General features: G+C 49.3%; 1 protein-coding gene across 1 annotated transcript in view; it reads right to left on the reverse strand.

The window, feature by feature from the left end:
• The window catches only part of PRKCA (protein kinase C alpha), a 306,575-nt gene that overhangs the window by 26,523 nt on the left and 265,170 nt on the right, over positions 1-14,882 (reverse strand). Inside the window, 4 exon segments of the mRNA XM_075579975.1 lie at positions 1,046-1,184; positions 2,696-2,758; positions 10,517-10,608; positions 13,791-13,964. Coding sequence (XP_075436090.1) covers positions 1,046-1,184; positions 2,696-2,758; positions 10,517-10,608; positions 13,791-13,964 — 468 coding nt within the window.

The raw sequence follows: 14,882 nt of genomic DNA on the forward strand, positions 1-14,882 counted from the left end.
ATCTTGTGAACAGTGAATGTGTCAGTTTTCAGCTACTTCTGTTTGTCTGTTTGGCTTCATAGTAACTGCAAACAAGCGAAGAAAACTGGAAGGACAATCTGCCTGGAGCCGTGCGAACGGAAAAACTGCGCTATCACCAAAGACGACATAAAAACAGAAATGTTAAGTGAAATGTTTAAAATCCAATACTTAATGCAGTGGTGCGCAAACTCCCGGCGCCCCCCTTACCTGCTGCCTCCTCGGTCGCGCCCCCTCCCCCCCCTCACCTCTAACGATGCGTCAAATGACGCTGCGGAGTCACGTGACGTCACCCACGGCGTCATTTGACGTCACGTCTCCATGATAACGGGCTTCCTTTGACGCCGCGTTGCCATGGAGACACGTGGACAAGAAGCCGGTAAGTAAATAAAGTCTCGCGCCCCCCCCCCCGACGCGCACCGCTGACTTAATGTATACTCTACTTGCCTGATTTATTTATCACTTTCAGTCAGCTGCATTTAACCTATTAAACATGTCACTGCCCTTCGTTCTGCTTGTCCTAGGCAGGAACGGTGTTTATCACTGAGTGCCAGGTGGGCACATCGCGGTTATGTCACCGCTCCTCTGAGCGATCCCGTGATCGCGACATCACTGATGACGGGCACGGAAAAGGAGTCCTCTTCCCTTCCGATCAGGTCGGGGTGGGCAAACTCCAATTCTTAAGGGCCACCAACAAATCCGGGTTTTCAGGATCTCCCTGCTTCGGCACAGGTGGCTCAATCATTCTGCCTGAGCCACCTGTGCTGAAGCAGGGATATCCTGGAAAACCTGACCTGTTGATGGCCCTTAAGGACTGGAGTTGAGACCACCCCTGCGTTAGGCTCTCCACAAGAGCGCAGAGCATCATCTCCCCATGAAAATAAGCAGAGATCGCATGACGTGGCCACTCCGTCATCGGGCCCCTGGAGTGGTGGCTTCTTCATGGCTCATCCCATCGCTTCTCCATGGACCTGAAGTGAAGAGCAAAGGTGCATCTGTTCCTCCGGCAGCAAATAAGGGGGGTTACCTCGGGGGCGATGTAGTCCGGCGTCCCGCAGAACGTCCTGGTCGTAACGCCGTCGACCATGTGTTCCTTGCACATGCCGAAGTCGGCGATCTTGATGTGACCTTCGGAATCTAACATGACATTATCCAACTTTAGGTCTCTGTAAGTGATAAGAGAATATTATCAGCAGAAGGAAAAAACCGCACGTCTTACATTATACCTCTTATTTTTACATGAATGTGTGTAGCAGTTAGCAGGGGGTGACTATGTAATAATGCCTTTTGGGCCATTTTCAGACAAAAAATCTCCATAGCATTAAATTGGGGAGGGGGAGGGGGGGGGGGAGAGGAGGTGTTTCACCTGAAATCGGTACTAATGGCCACTTCTGCATACATAGAATATTCCTTGTATTGAGGTACTCCTGTGTTTACTCAATGTTGTATCTCATATTGTAAAAACCTGAAATACAGTGTACTTTCTGTGCTTAATTAGCATGCAAGCCACCTGTGCTGAAGCAGGGATATCCTTAAAACCTGACCTGTTGGTGGCTCTTGAGGACGGCAGTTGGCCACTCCTGAACTAGAGGATTAAAATCATTATAATATAGACGGCTGGTAGATCTAATCATTTCATTTTTTTTACGCTGATGGAGAAATTTCCCGTTAGTACCCTGGCGCCCCCGCGAGCGCAATTTAATTTCCGTGCGCCGATTGTGTGGCAGAAAAAGACGGTTTTCGATGTTTAGTGGATAGGCCTCATTTGAGTGCTGCTTCTCCATTCATTTAACCCAGGGGGATTCAAACCCAGTCCTCAACCTCCCCCCAACAGGTCAGGTTTTCTGGACATCCAGATTCAGCACAGGTGGCTCAATCAGAGGCTCAAGTCTGTTTGACTGAGCCTCTGAATGAACCACCTGTGCTGAAGCAGTGACTGAGCCACCTGTGCTGAAGCAGGGATAGCCTGAAAACCTGACCTGTTGGGGGGGGGGGGGGCTTCATGACTGGAGTTGATCACCCCTTCATCTAACCTACAATAACTGCAGCCCAGGAGAGAGGTTTATAGAGAATTACTGGGTGGAAGGTAAACGGGTAACTGGTTTAATAAGTGTGATTCATCAATGAACACTGTCAATGTTCTTCATGCAGAAGAAGCTGTAGCCCAGTGAATTCCAGCACGCGATCCGTGGGGCCGTGAGGTTCTTAAAGCAGCAAAAAGGGAAAAATCCTTTATGGTTTTATTTTAAATAAATCCGTTCTGTAGTATCAGATAATACTGTCTGCATTTTTTTTAACCACTAATGCTATTTTTACTGCTTTTTAAAAAAAAAATGTACTGGTCATCCTTTGGTTGTTACAGAAACCATTTAGAAAGCCATATTCACTCCCTCTTTTGCAATGGGCTCGCATACACCTTTTTGAGCTCTGCACTTTGGCAACAAAGTATCACAAACAGATCTGTGGCTGTGTTCCAAACAGCAGCCTGTCTGTTACTCTGCAAGCCTGGAAAGGTAAGCGGTCACACACACACACACACACAACTGAAAGTTTCTGTCTCCGCGTGTCTGGCAAATCGCAAACATACCGCGCGTGTGCTCTGCGCCGTTGTGCAACGAGATATGAAAACGTAAAAGCCGACCAGTACAGTAACTGGTATCCCTACTGTGACACGGACCTGTACACTATTCCTTTCTTGTGGAGGAAGAACATTCCGATGGAGATCTCCGCTGCGTAGAACCTGGAACGGAAAGACACTGGTAAAATAAACAGATGTAGGTGATTTTAATCAACAGACGGAGAACTCCAATGATACATCCAACATGGCAACTCATACAGCCAAACATGTATCCGTTATTTTCATAAGCGAGGGTTAAATTCTTTGGCCGACGCATTGTACGGTTGCAAACCCACGCCAAGGTATCCCTGTCTTTTCTACAAGTCCCAACACTATCTCTGCAAACCCTCACCTATGAGAAAAGAACAGGTAAGTATTTAACTACACGAGTTGTTATGTTGGGTGTCACATTGGGGTTCTCTGTCTCTTTTTTTGATACATTGTCACATACCCGGTAGCACTCCTCTTCCCATAAATATATATGGTGAGGTGCGTCTGGTTTGGAGCTTACAGGGGTTGTGTGTGTAGATGGTTTTAAGTCTGGACAGTAGAGTTCCCAAAGAAATAAAGACCAGTCTCACTCAAAGATAGAAAGGTGGTGTTGTACAATGCAAATCTTGTCCAACCATACAATGGCTATGCTCTGTGTTGGAGATATAGGACATAGAGACCGACACTCCAGTGGACCTGCTAATCAACAAAGTAAATGTATTTTAAGAGTATCAACCCTTCAGTCCCAACGTGGGCCTTTGTCTAAATGGTCCATGTTGGGACCGAAACGTCGATCTTCTTAAAATACATTTACTTTGTTGATTGAATACAAAGTCCACTGGATTCTTGGTCCCTATGTCCTATATCTACAGTTATACCTTCATTAACTTGGGGATTCCTGTGCACCGTGGCGGACCTCCCAGTTACTGTGAGTGCACCAACTTTTTTCTAAAGCTGTAGGTTGGACACTGTGTATAATACTGTACACTACTGTCCCAATTGGCAGGTCAGTTACGGTCTAACACGTTATGTCTGCATCAGATTCTCAGTTTAGCCTATTCCCAGAATTATTATTTTTTCTCACATCATGCCAAGTTCACACCCAACTCCCCCAGCCACCTGTGATCATGGGCAAGTCTCTCAATGCCCAAAATTAAATCACCAGCTCTTGAGAAATTCGTCTCGCTGTATGTGCACGAAAAAATGCGGCACCATATGGATGTAAGCAGACCTTTTTACCATGACGCACAAGATGGTGTGTTAAATAAGACGCGCGTCATCACCTTAACCGTTGTTATTTTCGATGGCTGCAGTCAAAGAACGGGCGCCAGCGTCAATGCGTGCAATAACGACTGCGACGCTCTGCCTACTATAGGACACATATTGGTATGTTACAATAATATGCTTCGGACGTTGGTACCCGAGTTGCCCGGTGTAGCTTAATTAAAACGATTGCACTTTGGGCGCCTAGAAGAGATTTCCGACTCCTTTGCTAGGGACGTATTTTTCTTCTTCATTCCTTGAAGTGACAATGATCTACTGGGATAGCTCATGTGATCAAGAATTTCTTGGCATTTCCATCAGTCTGGCAAAGTCAGACTATTTGCAAATCGCATCTGGCAGGTACTGCATGAGAAAATTGATTTGAATGGGTGACAATGACTCATACCTGTCTGAGTCTTGCTCAGCCACTGTACATGTACGGAAGATTACTCACAGCTTCGCCTACTCGTTCGGACACAGTTAAACCCATTCCTGCAACAGCATCTCCATCAGAGTTCAATGAACTCACTAAAAGCATCAATTCTAAAGTGTTCAACATTGGGGTGCACCAAAATGATACCCCTTGTAACTATTAACATGCTGCCGGTAGCAATTCCTATTAATATTTTTTGGTGTCTTCATACTCGGTAATGTTTTATATTACAGCATGTTGGGTTTTTTTTAGATGGGATTTCCTGGCCTGTTTACAGCACAGGCGCCTCCATCATTTACAGAATGTTTAGAGGTAATTAAAAAATAATGGTAGTATCGCACGAAAGACGACGTTTGTTGAACACGTGTCCTTTTTTCGGTGACGTTTTAAGCAAATCTTCAATTCCCGGAGTTCAAAGCCCCAATCAGTCCGCGGTTTTAGCAGCGCGTGCATACTCCACTCTAATTACATTTAATTACAGATTATTTGGATTTCATGGCGCCTTGAAAACTTGACCTTTCTCTGGCCGTTGGGGGCTGGTTGAAGAGTTTAAAAAAAATGTTTTTATTAATTTGCTGGGGTATTCCATTATGTCCTAGAAATCATACACCTTTGTATTATCACTTTGCAGGAATGGCTGTGCTACCAACAGTGCCGAACTTCTTTGTTTTTTACCACCGATTAGGAAGCGGCTTCAAACTATTATTTCAGTGTTATGATGTCAAGGTTCATTGCTACATCCGTCTGACTGACTGTTAGTAGAAAGACATTGGTAATGTCCCTGCCTTTGAGGTGGGCGCAGGGCCACCGACTGGGGGGGACGGTCGGTATTGCTGTCCCGGGCCCGGCCTCCCTGTCAGCAACACTACAGTTTCCACTCTGTGCAGCAAGCCTGGCCCTCCCCTTTCCTGGCTTCCGCCACCTTCCCTTCTCTCCTGCAGGGCCCTCCCCTTTCCTGGCTTCCGCCACCTTCCCTTCTCTCCTGCAGGGCCCTCCCTTTCATGGCTTCCGCCACCTTCCCTTCTCTCCTGCAGGGCCCTCCCCTTTCCTGGCTTCCGCCACCTTCCCTTCTCTCCTGCAGGGCCCTCCCTTTCCTGGCTTCCGCCACCTTCCCTTCTCTCCTGCAGGGCCCTCCCTTTCCTGGCTTCCGCCACCTTCCCTTCTCTCCTGCAGGGCCCTCCCCTTTCCTGGCTTCCGCCACCTTCCCTTCTCTCCTGCAGGGCCCTCCCTTTCCTGGCTTCCGCCACCTTCCCTTCTCTCCTGCAGGGCCCTCCCCTTTCTTGGCTTCCGCCACCTTCCCTTCTCTCCTGCAGGGCCCTCCCTTTCCTGGCTTCCGCCACCTTCCCTTCTCTCCTGCAGGGCCCTCCCTTTCCTGGCTGCCACCCCCTTCCCTTCTCTCCTGCAGGGCCCTCCCTTTCCTGGCTTCCGCCACCTTCCCTTCTCTCCTGCAGGGCCCTCCCCTTTCCTGGCTTCCGCCACCTTCCCTTCTCTCCTGCAGGGCCCTCCCCTTTCCTGGCTTCCGCCACCTTCCCTTCTCTCCTGCAGGGCCCTCCCCTTTCCTGGCTTCCGCCACCTTCCCTTCTCTCCTGCAGGACCCTCCCCTTTCCTAGACTACACACGAGAAAAAGAACCCCTAGCGATTCACTCTCCTCCACTGATATTGAAAATAAATACATTTTAATGACATGTCAAAGAAAAACACTCAAACATTCTTATACTTTTAAAACCTCAATATTGAGAGCCTATGTGTTCCACCATATATGAAAAGAAAATATATATGCATTGAATATTGTCTTTCATAGAAAAGATCTTTTGCTTAAAGTCCTAGGTACATTCACTGGACCTGGTTCTCTGTCAATATATCTATGTATCCTGCTCCGTATAGACCCAGGCGTGATATAATCCCTGCGTCTATAAATGCTGAAGGTTCAGCTGTGAGATTTGACACATCCAAGTCTATTGTGACTGCAGCCGGCTAAGAGCTATGCTGGATATTATTGTCAGTGAATAGAGAGAAGGGGAACGTCTGCACACTCCACTGCTATTGTCTGCCACATTGTGTCTCACACTGAGCTCTGCTCATAAGAATCCTTAAGGTAAGTGTGTTACTGTTTCAGTGCTATTGCAAATAATACATAAAGATGTTGCCAATAATAAACTCTGAGAGCTGCCCACAGATACCTGGTGGTGTTATTTGTCGCTAAACTGTAACATCCACAATGGATGCGAAGCAAAGAAGAGTATTAGCACCGGGTTGAAGGATGTATATCAGGCCTGCACAACTCGTAAAGTGCGGAGGGCCGAACTGCTCCAAGGAAAAAAAAATTGGGCCGCACGGGTAAAATCATCATCATCATCATCATCGTCTCTCCTCCAGCACCTCATCATCATCCTGCACCTCCCATCACTCTCCCCCCCCTGCATCTCCCATCACTCTCCCCCCTGCACCTCCCATCACTCTCCCCCCCTGCACCTCACATCACTCTCCCCCCCTGCACCTCCCACCACTCTCCCCCCCTGCACCTCCCATCACTCTCCCCCCCTGCACCACCCATCACTCTCCCCCCTGCACATCCCATCACTCTCCCCCCCTGCACCTCCCATCACTCTCCCCTCCTGCACGTCTCAACACTCTCCCCCCCCTGCACCTCACATCCCTCTCCCCCCTTGCACCTCACATCACTCTCCCCCCCCTGCACCTCACATTCCTCTCCCCCCTTGCACCTCACATCACTCTCCCCCCCTGCACCTCACATCACTCTCCCCCCCTGCATCTCCCATCTCACTCCCCCCCCTGCATCTCCCATCTCTCCCCCCCCTGCATCTCCCATCTCTCCCCCCCCTGCATCTCCCATCTCTCCCCCCCCTGCATCTCACATCTCTCCCCCCCCTGCATCTCCCATCTCTCCCCCCCTGCATCTCCCATCTCTCCCCATCTCTCCCCCCCTGCATCTCCCATCTCTCCCCCCTGCATCTCCCATCTCACTCCCCCCCCCTGCATCTCCCATCTCCCCCCCCCTCTTCATCTCCCATCTCCCCCCCCCTCTTCATCTCCCATCTCTCCCCCCCTGCATCTCCCATCTCTCCACCCCTGCATCTCCCATCTCTCCCCATCTCTCCCCCCGGCATCTCCCATCTCACTCCCCCCCCCTGCATCTCCCATCTCTCCCCCCCTCTTCATCTCCCATCTCTCCCCCCCCTGCATCTCCCATCTCCCCCCCCTCTGAATCTCCCATCTCCCCCCCCTCTGCATCTCCCATCTCTCCCCCCCTGCATCTCCCATCTCACTCCCCCCCCTGCATCTCCCATCTCTCCCCCCTCTTCATCTCCCATCTCTCCCCCCCTGCATCTCCCATCTCTCCCCCCCTGCATCTCCCATCTCCCCCCCTCTGAATCTCCCATCTCTCCCCCCCCCCTGCATCTCCCATCTCACTCCCCCCCCTGCATCTCCCATCTCTCCCCCCCCCTCTGCATCTCCCATCTCTCCCCCCCCTCTGCATCTCCCATCTCTCCCCCCCCTCTGAATCTCCCATCTCTCCCCCCCTCTGCATCTCCCATCTCTCCCCCCCCTGCATCTCCCATCTCTCCCCCCCTGCATCTCCCATCTCCCCCCCTCTGCATCTCCCATCTCCCCCCCCCCTGCATCTCCCATCTCACTCCCCCCCCTGCATCTCCCATCTCACTCCCCCCCCTGCATCTCCCATCTCTCCCCCCTCTGCATCTCCCATCTCTCCCCCCCCTCTGCATCTCCCATCTCTCCCCCCCTGCATCTCCCATCTCACTCCCCCCTGCATCTCCCATCTCTCCCCCCCCCTCTGCATCTCCCATCTCTCCCCCCCTCTGCATCTCCCATCTCTCCCCCCCCTCTGAATCTCCCATCTCTCCCCCCCCTCTGAATCTCCCATCTCTCCCCCCCCCTCTGAATCTCCCATCTCTCCCCCCCCCTCTGCATCTCCCATCTCTCCCCCTCCTGCATCTCCCATCTCTCCCCCCCCCTGCATCTCCCATCTCCCCCCCCCTGCATCTCCCATCTCTCCCCCCCTGCATCTCCCATCTCCCCCCCCTCTGCATCTCCCATCTCCCCCCCCTGCATCTCCCATCTCACTCCCCCCCTGCATCTCCCATCTCACTCCCCCCCCCTGCATCTCCCATCTCTCCCCCCCTCTGCATCTCCCATCTCTCCCCCCCCTCTGCATCTCCCATCTCTCCCCCCCCTGCATCTCCCATCTCACTCCCCCCCTGCATCTCCCATCTCTCCCCCCCCCCTCTGCATCTCCCATCTCCCCCCCCCTCTGCATCTCCCATCTCTCCCCCCCCTCTGAATCTCCCATCTCTCCCCCCCTCTGAATCTCCCATCTCTCCCCCCCCTCTGAATCTCCCATCTCTCCCCCCCCCTCTGCATCTCCCATCTCTCCCCCTCCTGCATCTCCCATCTCTCCCCCCCCCCTGCATCTCCCATCTCTCCCCCCCCCTGCATCTCCCATCTCTCCCCCCCTGCATCTCCCATCTCTCCCCCCCTGCATCTCCCATCTCTCCCCCCCTGCATCTCCCATCTCTCCCCCCCTCTCCATCTCCCATCTCTCCCCCCTCTGAATCTCCCATCTCTCCCCCCCTGCATCTCCCATCTCTCCCCCCTCTGAGTCTCCCATCTCTCCCCCCCCTCTGCATCTCCCATCTCTCCCCCCCCCCCTGCATCTCCCATCTCTCAATCTCCCTCGCCCCCCCAAGCTTCTTTGCCCCCCCAATCTCCCTCTCTCCCCCGCATCTCCATCTCTCCCTGGTCCCACGGGTCCCACTCCCTGCCTATGCGACCACACTGCCGGGGTGCAGGAGGGAGGGCCAGAGGGAGAGTCTGGGTGCCGGATGGGGAGTTACAGCGGGAGGGCACGTGGCGGCCCCCCCCAAGCTTCTTTGCCCCCTCTCTCCCCCGCATCTCCCTGGTCCCACGGGTCCCTACCTTATGCGGCCACAGGTGAGGTAATGAAACAGACAGAAGCTCCAGGTGCTGCGCTGGCTGGTGTGCAAAAGCGCGGGAGAGCGTGGCGGCAACCACCCCTGCGTGACTGCTGCTAGCCCCGCCTCCCATCCAATCCTGGGCCGCGGCTCAGCTGCCTCTGCATATTTCCAACGTGGGGCCATGCTTCCGCCCCACGTTGGGAGCAGGGAAGGGGGGGTGGGCTGGAGCGGGCCGCGCCGGGACCGCAGGGAATCGGCGCCATTTTTTTTTTCAAAGTTTTTTTTTTTTTTCAAAAAAAAATTTTTTTTCAAAGTTTTTTTTTTTTTTTAAATTTCATTGAGGGCCACACAGAGAGGCCAGGCGGGCCGCGTGTTGTGCAGCCCTGATGTATATACAGATTGTTACTGTAGCAGCACCTCCCCAACACGTAGTTTATGAGCATAATCAAGTCACTATCTCTCGGGACTCCAAGCTTAGACTGAATGACCTATGGGGGCAGGGGCCGGTGTCTGAAATATTCCATGTACAGCAGCAAAAGTTTCCAAACCCATGGGGTAGACGTGAACATGCGGGCAAGTGTTCTTTATCATTGCTGTGCTCGGTACGGTAGACGGTTTATGTCGCCACATTACTCGCCACAACTTGTCTGTGTATATTGTACTAAGAAAAGGCGGCCCCGCACACTTAACTCCGCCTGCTGCAAGCGCTCCGCAGTTACATACTCAGTTACAGACGCTTCGTTATCTCCAACCAGAAGCCAATGAAATAGTCCATCAACTTTAAGGTAATCATTCCTTCAATTAGTGTAATGCTTACCTAATTGCATGTATTTCTTCATGTATGCCGGGGACGGCCAACTCCAGTCCTCAAGGGCCCCCGACAGCTCAGGTTTGAAGGATATCCCTGCTTCAGCACAGGTGGCTCAATCAGAATGATTGAGCCACCTGTGTTGAAGCAGGGATATCCCTAATTACCTGGCCGATGGCCGTCCCCTGACGTATTAGAGTCCTTACTGAGAGGTCTGTGTATTTGTTCATATCAGAATTTTTGTATCATCCTTTTCCTACATTATCTGGAATATAGTCTAAATAAAGTGCTGTAATACCCCACAATAAACATACTATTACCACGTTTAAATGTAATTGTAGGATCAAGAACACTTCCTAAAAAAAAAAAAAAAAAAGAAGACAGTTGCATTTATAGGATAGATGAAATATTAAAGCCGGATAAGACTCACACTGCTTGCGGTTCCTTGAATTTCCCCACTTGTTGAATGTGATACATGAGGTCCCCTCCGTTTACATATTCCATAACAAAATACAGGCGGTCCTAGGAGAACAAATGTTACATAGTTACATCGTAGATGAGGTTGAAAAAAAAAGACGTACAACCTTCAAGTTAAATTTCGACGACAGATATTTTATCCTATATCTTTTATCCTATATTCATACTTACAGTATATTGATCCAGAGGAAGGCAAAAAATAAATAAATACCCCAGTGACATATGATATCTCATAAGGGGAAAAATAAATTCCTTCCCGACTCCAAATATTGGCAATCAGATTACTGGTATATACCTGTATACCTTTCCTTTCTAAAAAGATGCCCAAACTTTTTTGAACAAATCTATTGTATCTGCCATCACAGTCTCCATGGGTAATGAATTCCATATTGTAACTGCCCTTACTGTAAAGAATCCTTTCCTTTGTTGCTGTGAAATCTCCTTTCCTCCAACCTCAAGGGATGGCCCTGTGCCCTTTGCACTGCCCATGGGATGAATAGTTCTTTTGAAAGCTCCTTGTACTGTCCCCGAATATATTTGTATATAGTTATCATATCCCCTCTTAGACGCCTCTTTTCTAATGTAAATAAATCTAATTTAGCAGCCTCTCATCATAAACCAGATTATCCATTCCCTTTAATAATTTGGTGGCTCTTCTCTGCACTCTCTCGTTACATAATGTCGTTTCTAAGGAGTGGTGACCAAAATTGTACTCCATATTCAAGGTGTGGTCTTAATAATGCTTTATAAAAGGGCATAATTATGTTTACTTCCCTTCCATCCATTGCCCGTTTGATGCAAGATAAGATCTTGTTTGCCTTTGCAGCTACTGCATGACTTTGGGCACTATTGCTAAGCCTGCTGTCTACAAGCACTCCTAAATCCTTCTCCATCAAGGATTCCCCCAATTTATCCCCATTTAATTTGTAATTCGCCTTTTTATTCTTGCTTCCCAAATGCATAACCTTACATTTATCTGTATTAAACCTCATCTGCCATTTACCTGCCCACGTTTCCAGTCTCTCCAAGTCCTTCTGGAGAGAAGTTACATCCTGCTCTGATTCTACTACCTTACACAATTTAGTATCAGCAGCAAACATGGAGACTTTGCTCTCTGTCCCAACCTCAAGGTAGTGGTGGGATTCAGCCAGATCGCACCGCTTCGTGCAAACTTGTTACTAAAATTTCACAAGTTCACGAACCGGTGCTTCATTCTCTTACCTGTGGCGGGCGACCACTAGCAGCTTATTTTCCCTGCATATCTCTTCTCAATATGGCCGCTCAGCGCCAAATGGTGCCGCTTTGCCATGTCAACGGGAACGCCACATGACGTAACCGCATCACATGACATCTGTTGCTATGGCAATGAGACGCCACGTAACGTTATGCGTTGTCGCGTTGTCACGGCAACGCGCGCTGTGTGACGCAGCACAGCCATATTGAGAAGAGATATGCAGGGAAAAGATGCTGGTAGACGCTGCCCACCAAGGTAAGAACCGGTTATTAAAAAATTTAAATCCCACCACTGCCTCAAGGTCATTAATAAACAAGGTAAAAAGCAGGAGTCCCAGTACCGATCCCTGAGGTACGCCACTCACGACTTTAGCCCAACCTGAAAAAGTTCCATTTATGACAACCCTCTGTTGTATATCCTTCAACCAGTTTTCAATCCAGGTGCATACATTATTACTGAGTCCAATTTGCTTTATTTTGTACACAAACCTCGTGTGGAACCGTATCAAAAGCCTTTGCAAAATCTAAGTAGACCACATCAACTGCATTACCCAGGTATGAATTCCTACTTACCTCCTCAAAGAAACAAATAAGGTTAGTTTGGCATGATCTATCCTTCATAAATCCATGCTGACTATTACTAATAATTTTGTTTTCCATTTGGTATTCCTGAAAATGATCCCGTAGTAAACCTTCAAGTAGCTTCCCCACTATTGAAGTCAGGCTTACAGGTCTGTAATTCCCCGGTTGTGATCTAGCTCCCTTTTTAAATATAGGCACCACGTCTGCTTTACGCCAATCTTGTGGTACTGAGGCTGTGGAAATGGAGTCCTTGAATATTAAATATAATGGTTTGGCTATTACTGAGCTTAACTCCTTGAGAACTCTTGGATGTAGGCCATCGGGGCCAGGTGCCTTATTGCCTAATTTTATCAAGCCACCTATGAACTTCTTCCTCAGTTAACCAATTGTTCGTTAATATAGAGGCTGTGGCTTCCTCCTGCGGCCCTACTATTGCAATTGATTCTTCCCATATAAACAGAGGCAAAGAATTTGTTTAATACCTCTGCTTGAGGTCATAGACGGTTAGGAACGAGCTTCGAGAGTGGCCTATAAAACAATGCTGAGCCATGTTTTGTGGATACATCGGGCGGGAGTAAGCATGGACATTACCAGCAGGTGAGGCTCATCTGGCCAGCTTAGCTTGCTGTCAACTGTAAAACCTCAAACCAAACTCGGCACCCCGACGATCCCAAATAATTTTGAACTCCTTTTTTGCGTTCACCTGTGCTGCATCCAGTAAAACAGTATTAGATCCCATCCTTCTTGGGTCTTATCCCCCACAGCCTCAATTCTAGAATGTATTTGTATCTGTAAAGTTTATCCTTCTGGATGTTATTTATCGGTCTAGGACATTTGGTCGTGGCCATATTGCCACCACTCACCTGCCTCTGCAGGCCACTTCGCCACTAAGGTAAGTGCCTAAAGCCTCATACCCTAAACATTTGCCATAAAACCCCCTACCCTAAGAACTTACCCTAAAAAACCCTACCCTAAGAACCCTACCCTAAGCCCTTACCCTAACCGCTAAAACCCCTTAAATTAACTCCCTATATTAACAAGTAGTAAAACTTACCTCAGAAGCGTCCAGTGGCAGGGATTCCAGTGGCCAATCGGCTGCAGCAGAGGGTCCGCGAAACAGCCATGACAAAATGTCCCATTCCACTTATTTATAACCTTATCTGAACGTCTCCATTGTATTCACGGTGTTCGCCATGTATTCTTCCATCAAACTTATATGATGTAAAATAAACTCTTAGGTTCGCCCAAGACCAGCGGAGAGGATGGGAACAGAATGACACCGGGCTGTTTGGCTTCACCAAACGTTTTTGTTTTATTTGGCCAAAGCCAGAGTGGAGTCTGAAGAGTGAAAGTGAGCGACCATCTCCCCATGCACCATGGATCCCACCAATGGCTCATACAAGACCACTTACCACTGTTTGGAAGCAGGAATGCAGCTGCGTTAGGAATGGTGGTTTCTCCTGAAGTGCCAGCACTCTCTTCTCTACCATGGTACATTCGACATCGTCGTCTTGGATCACGACATCCTTTTTCAGGATCTTGATCGCATACAGCTCGTCCGACCCTTTTCTTTCCGCCAACATGACCTGGAAAGACGTCAAAAAAAAGTTGCCGTAAATGGGGAAGATACTCCTGAGATGGTCCTCGAGTTACTCCAAACAAGCCATCAAGGAAACGAGAAATTGAAGCTAGGCTGAATTGTATGTTAACTAAAGAACATTGTGATACCCTGCGGGACTGGGCTTGGGCACCTCTGAGTTATCAGGAGAAAACGGACAAGTGGTTGAATAAGAAACCTACAACCTTTTATCCAAACAGGATGCCTCTATCTATCCATCGTCTTTTTCCAACCATTCGTCGTTTCATCGTCATCCTGCCAATTATTCAGAAACTGCGTTTCCTTCACCTACTCCTGATCTAAGCGATGGTTAGCAGCTTTCTAATACTAGGCCTGAAAACCTAACTGAGAAGTGCACAATTAAGAATTGCCATCCAATACAAAATGCATGCTGCTAGTTTACGTGCAAGGGATACAACTTTGCTTGGAGCCGTGTAAAACAATCTCCTGGGGATCGAGGCCTTTCCATCTTTTTCTTTCATCTTGTTGAGTATAATTTTCTTTTAGCTATTGTGTTAACAGCTGTTAAATTGCCCCCCCCACCCCCCCCGGGTGAGATTCTACTTTGGCCGACATGCTTTAGTTATATTTCAATGTCTTCTTCTCGATATGCAGACAGCCTTCTTTGTGCTATGCCAGTGTTGGCTTAAGTGTTGTATTTGGCCACCGGGTGTGACAACACCTTTCACGGTGGCAGGTGGAGCATCCTACTAACTTGAAGTGATAACAGCTGGAGTAGGGAAGCTACCTGGGACACCACCCCTCTCTCCGGTATGTTTCTGCCCGCTTATGCAGAGATGTCACACCATGGTCTCAAGACCCAGTTATAGCCAAATGTCTGCATGCATCTTCCTTCCGTCTCCCTAACGCCACATAAACCTGGTGG

The sequence above is a fragment of the Ascaphus truei genome, chromosome 22 (assembly GCF_040206685.1).
Source record: "Ascaphus truei isolate aAscTru1 chromosome 22, aAscTru1.hap1, whole genome shotgun sequence".
Classification (NCBI taxonomy): domain Eukaryota; kingdom Metazoa; phylum Chordata; class Amphibia; order Anura; family Ascaphidae; genus Ascaphus; species Ascaphus truei.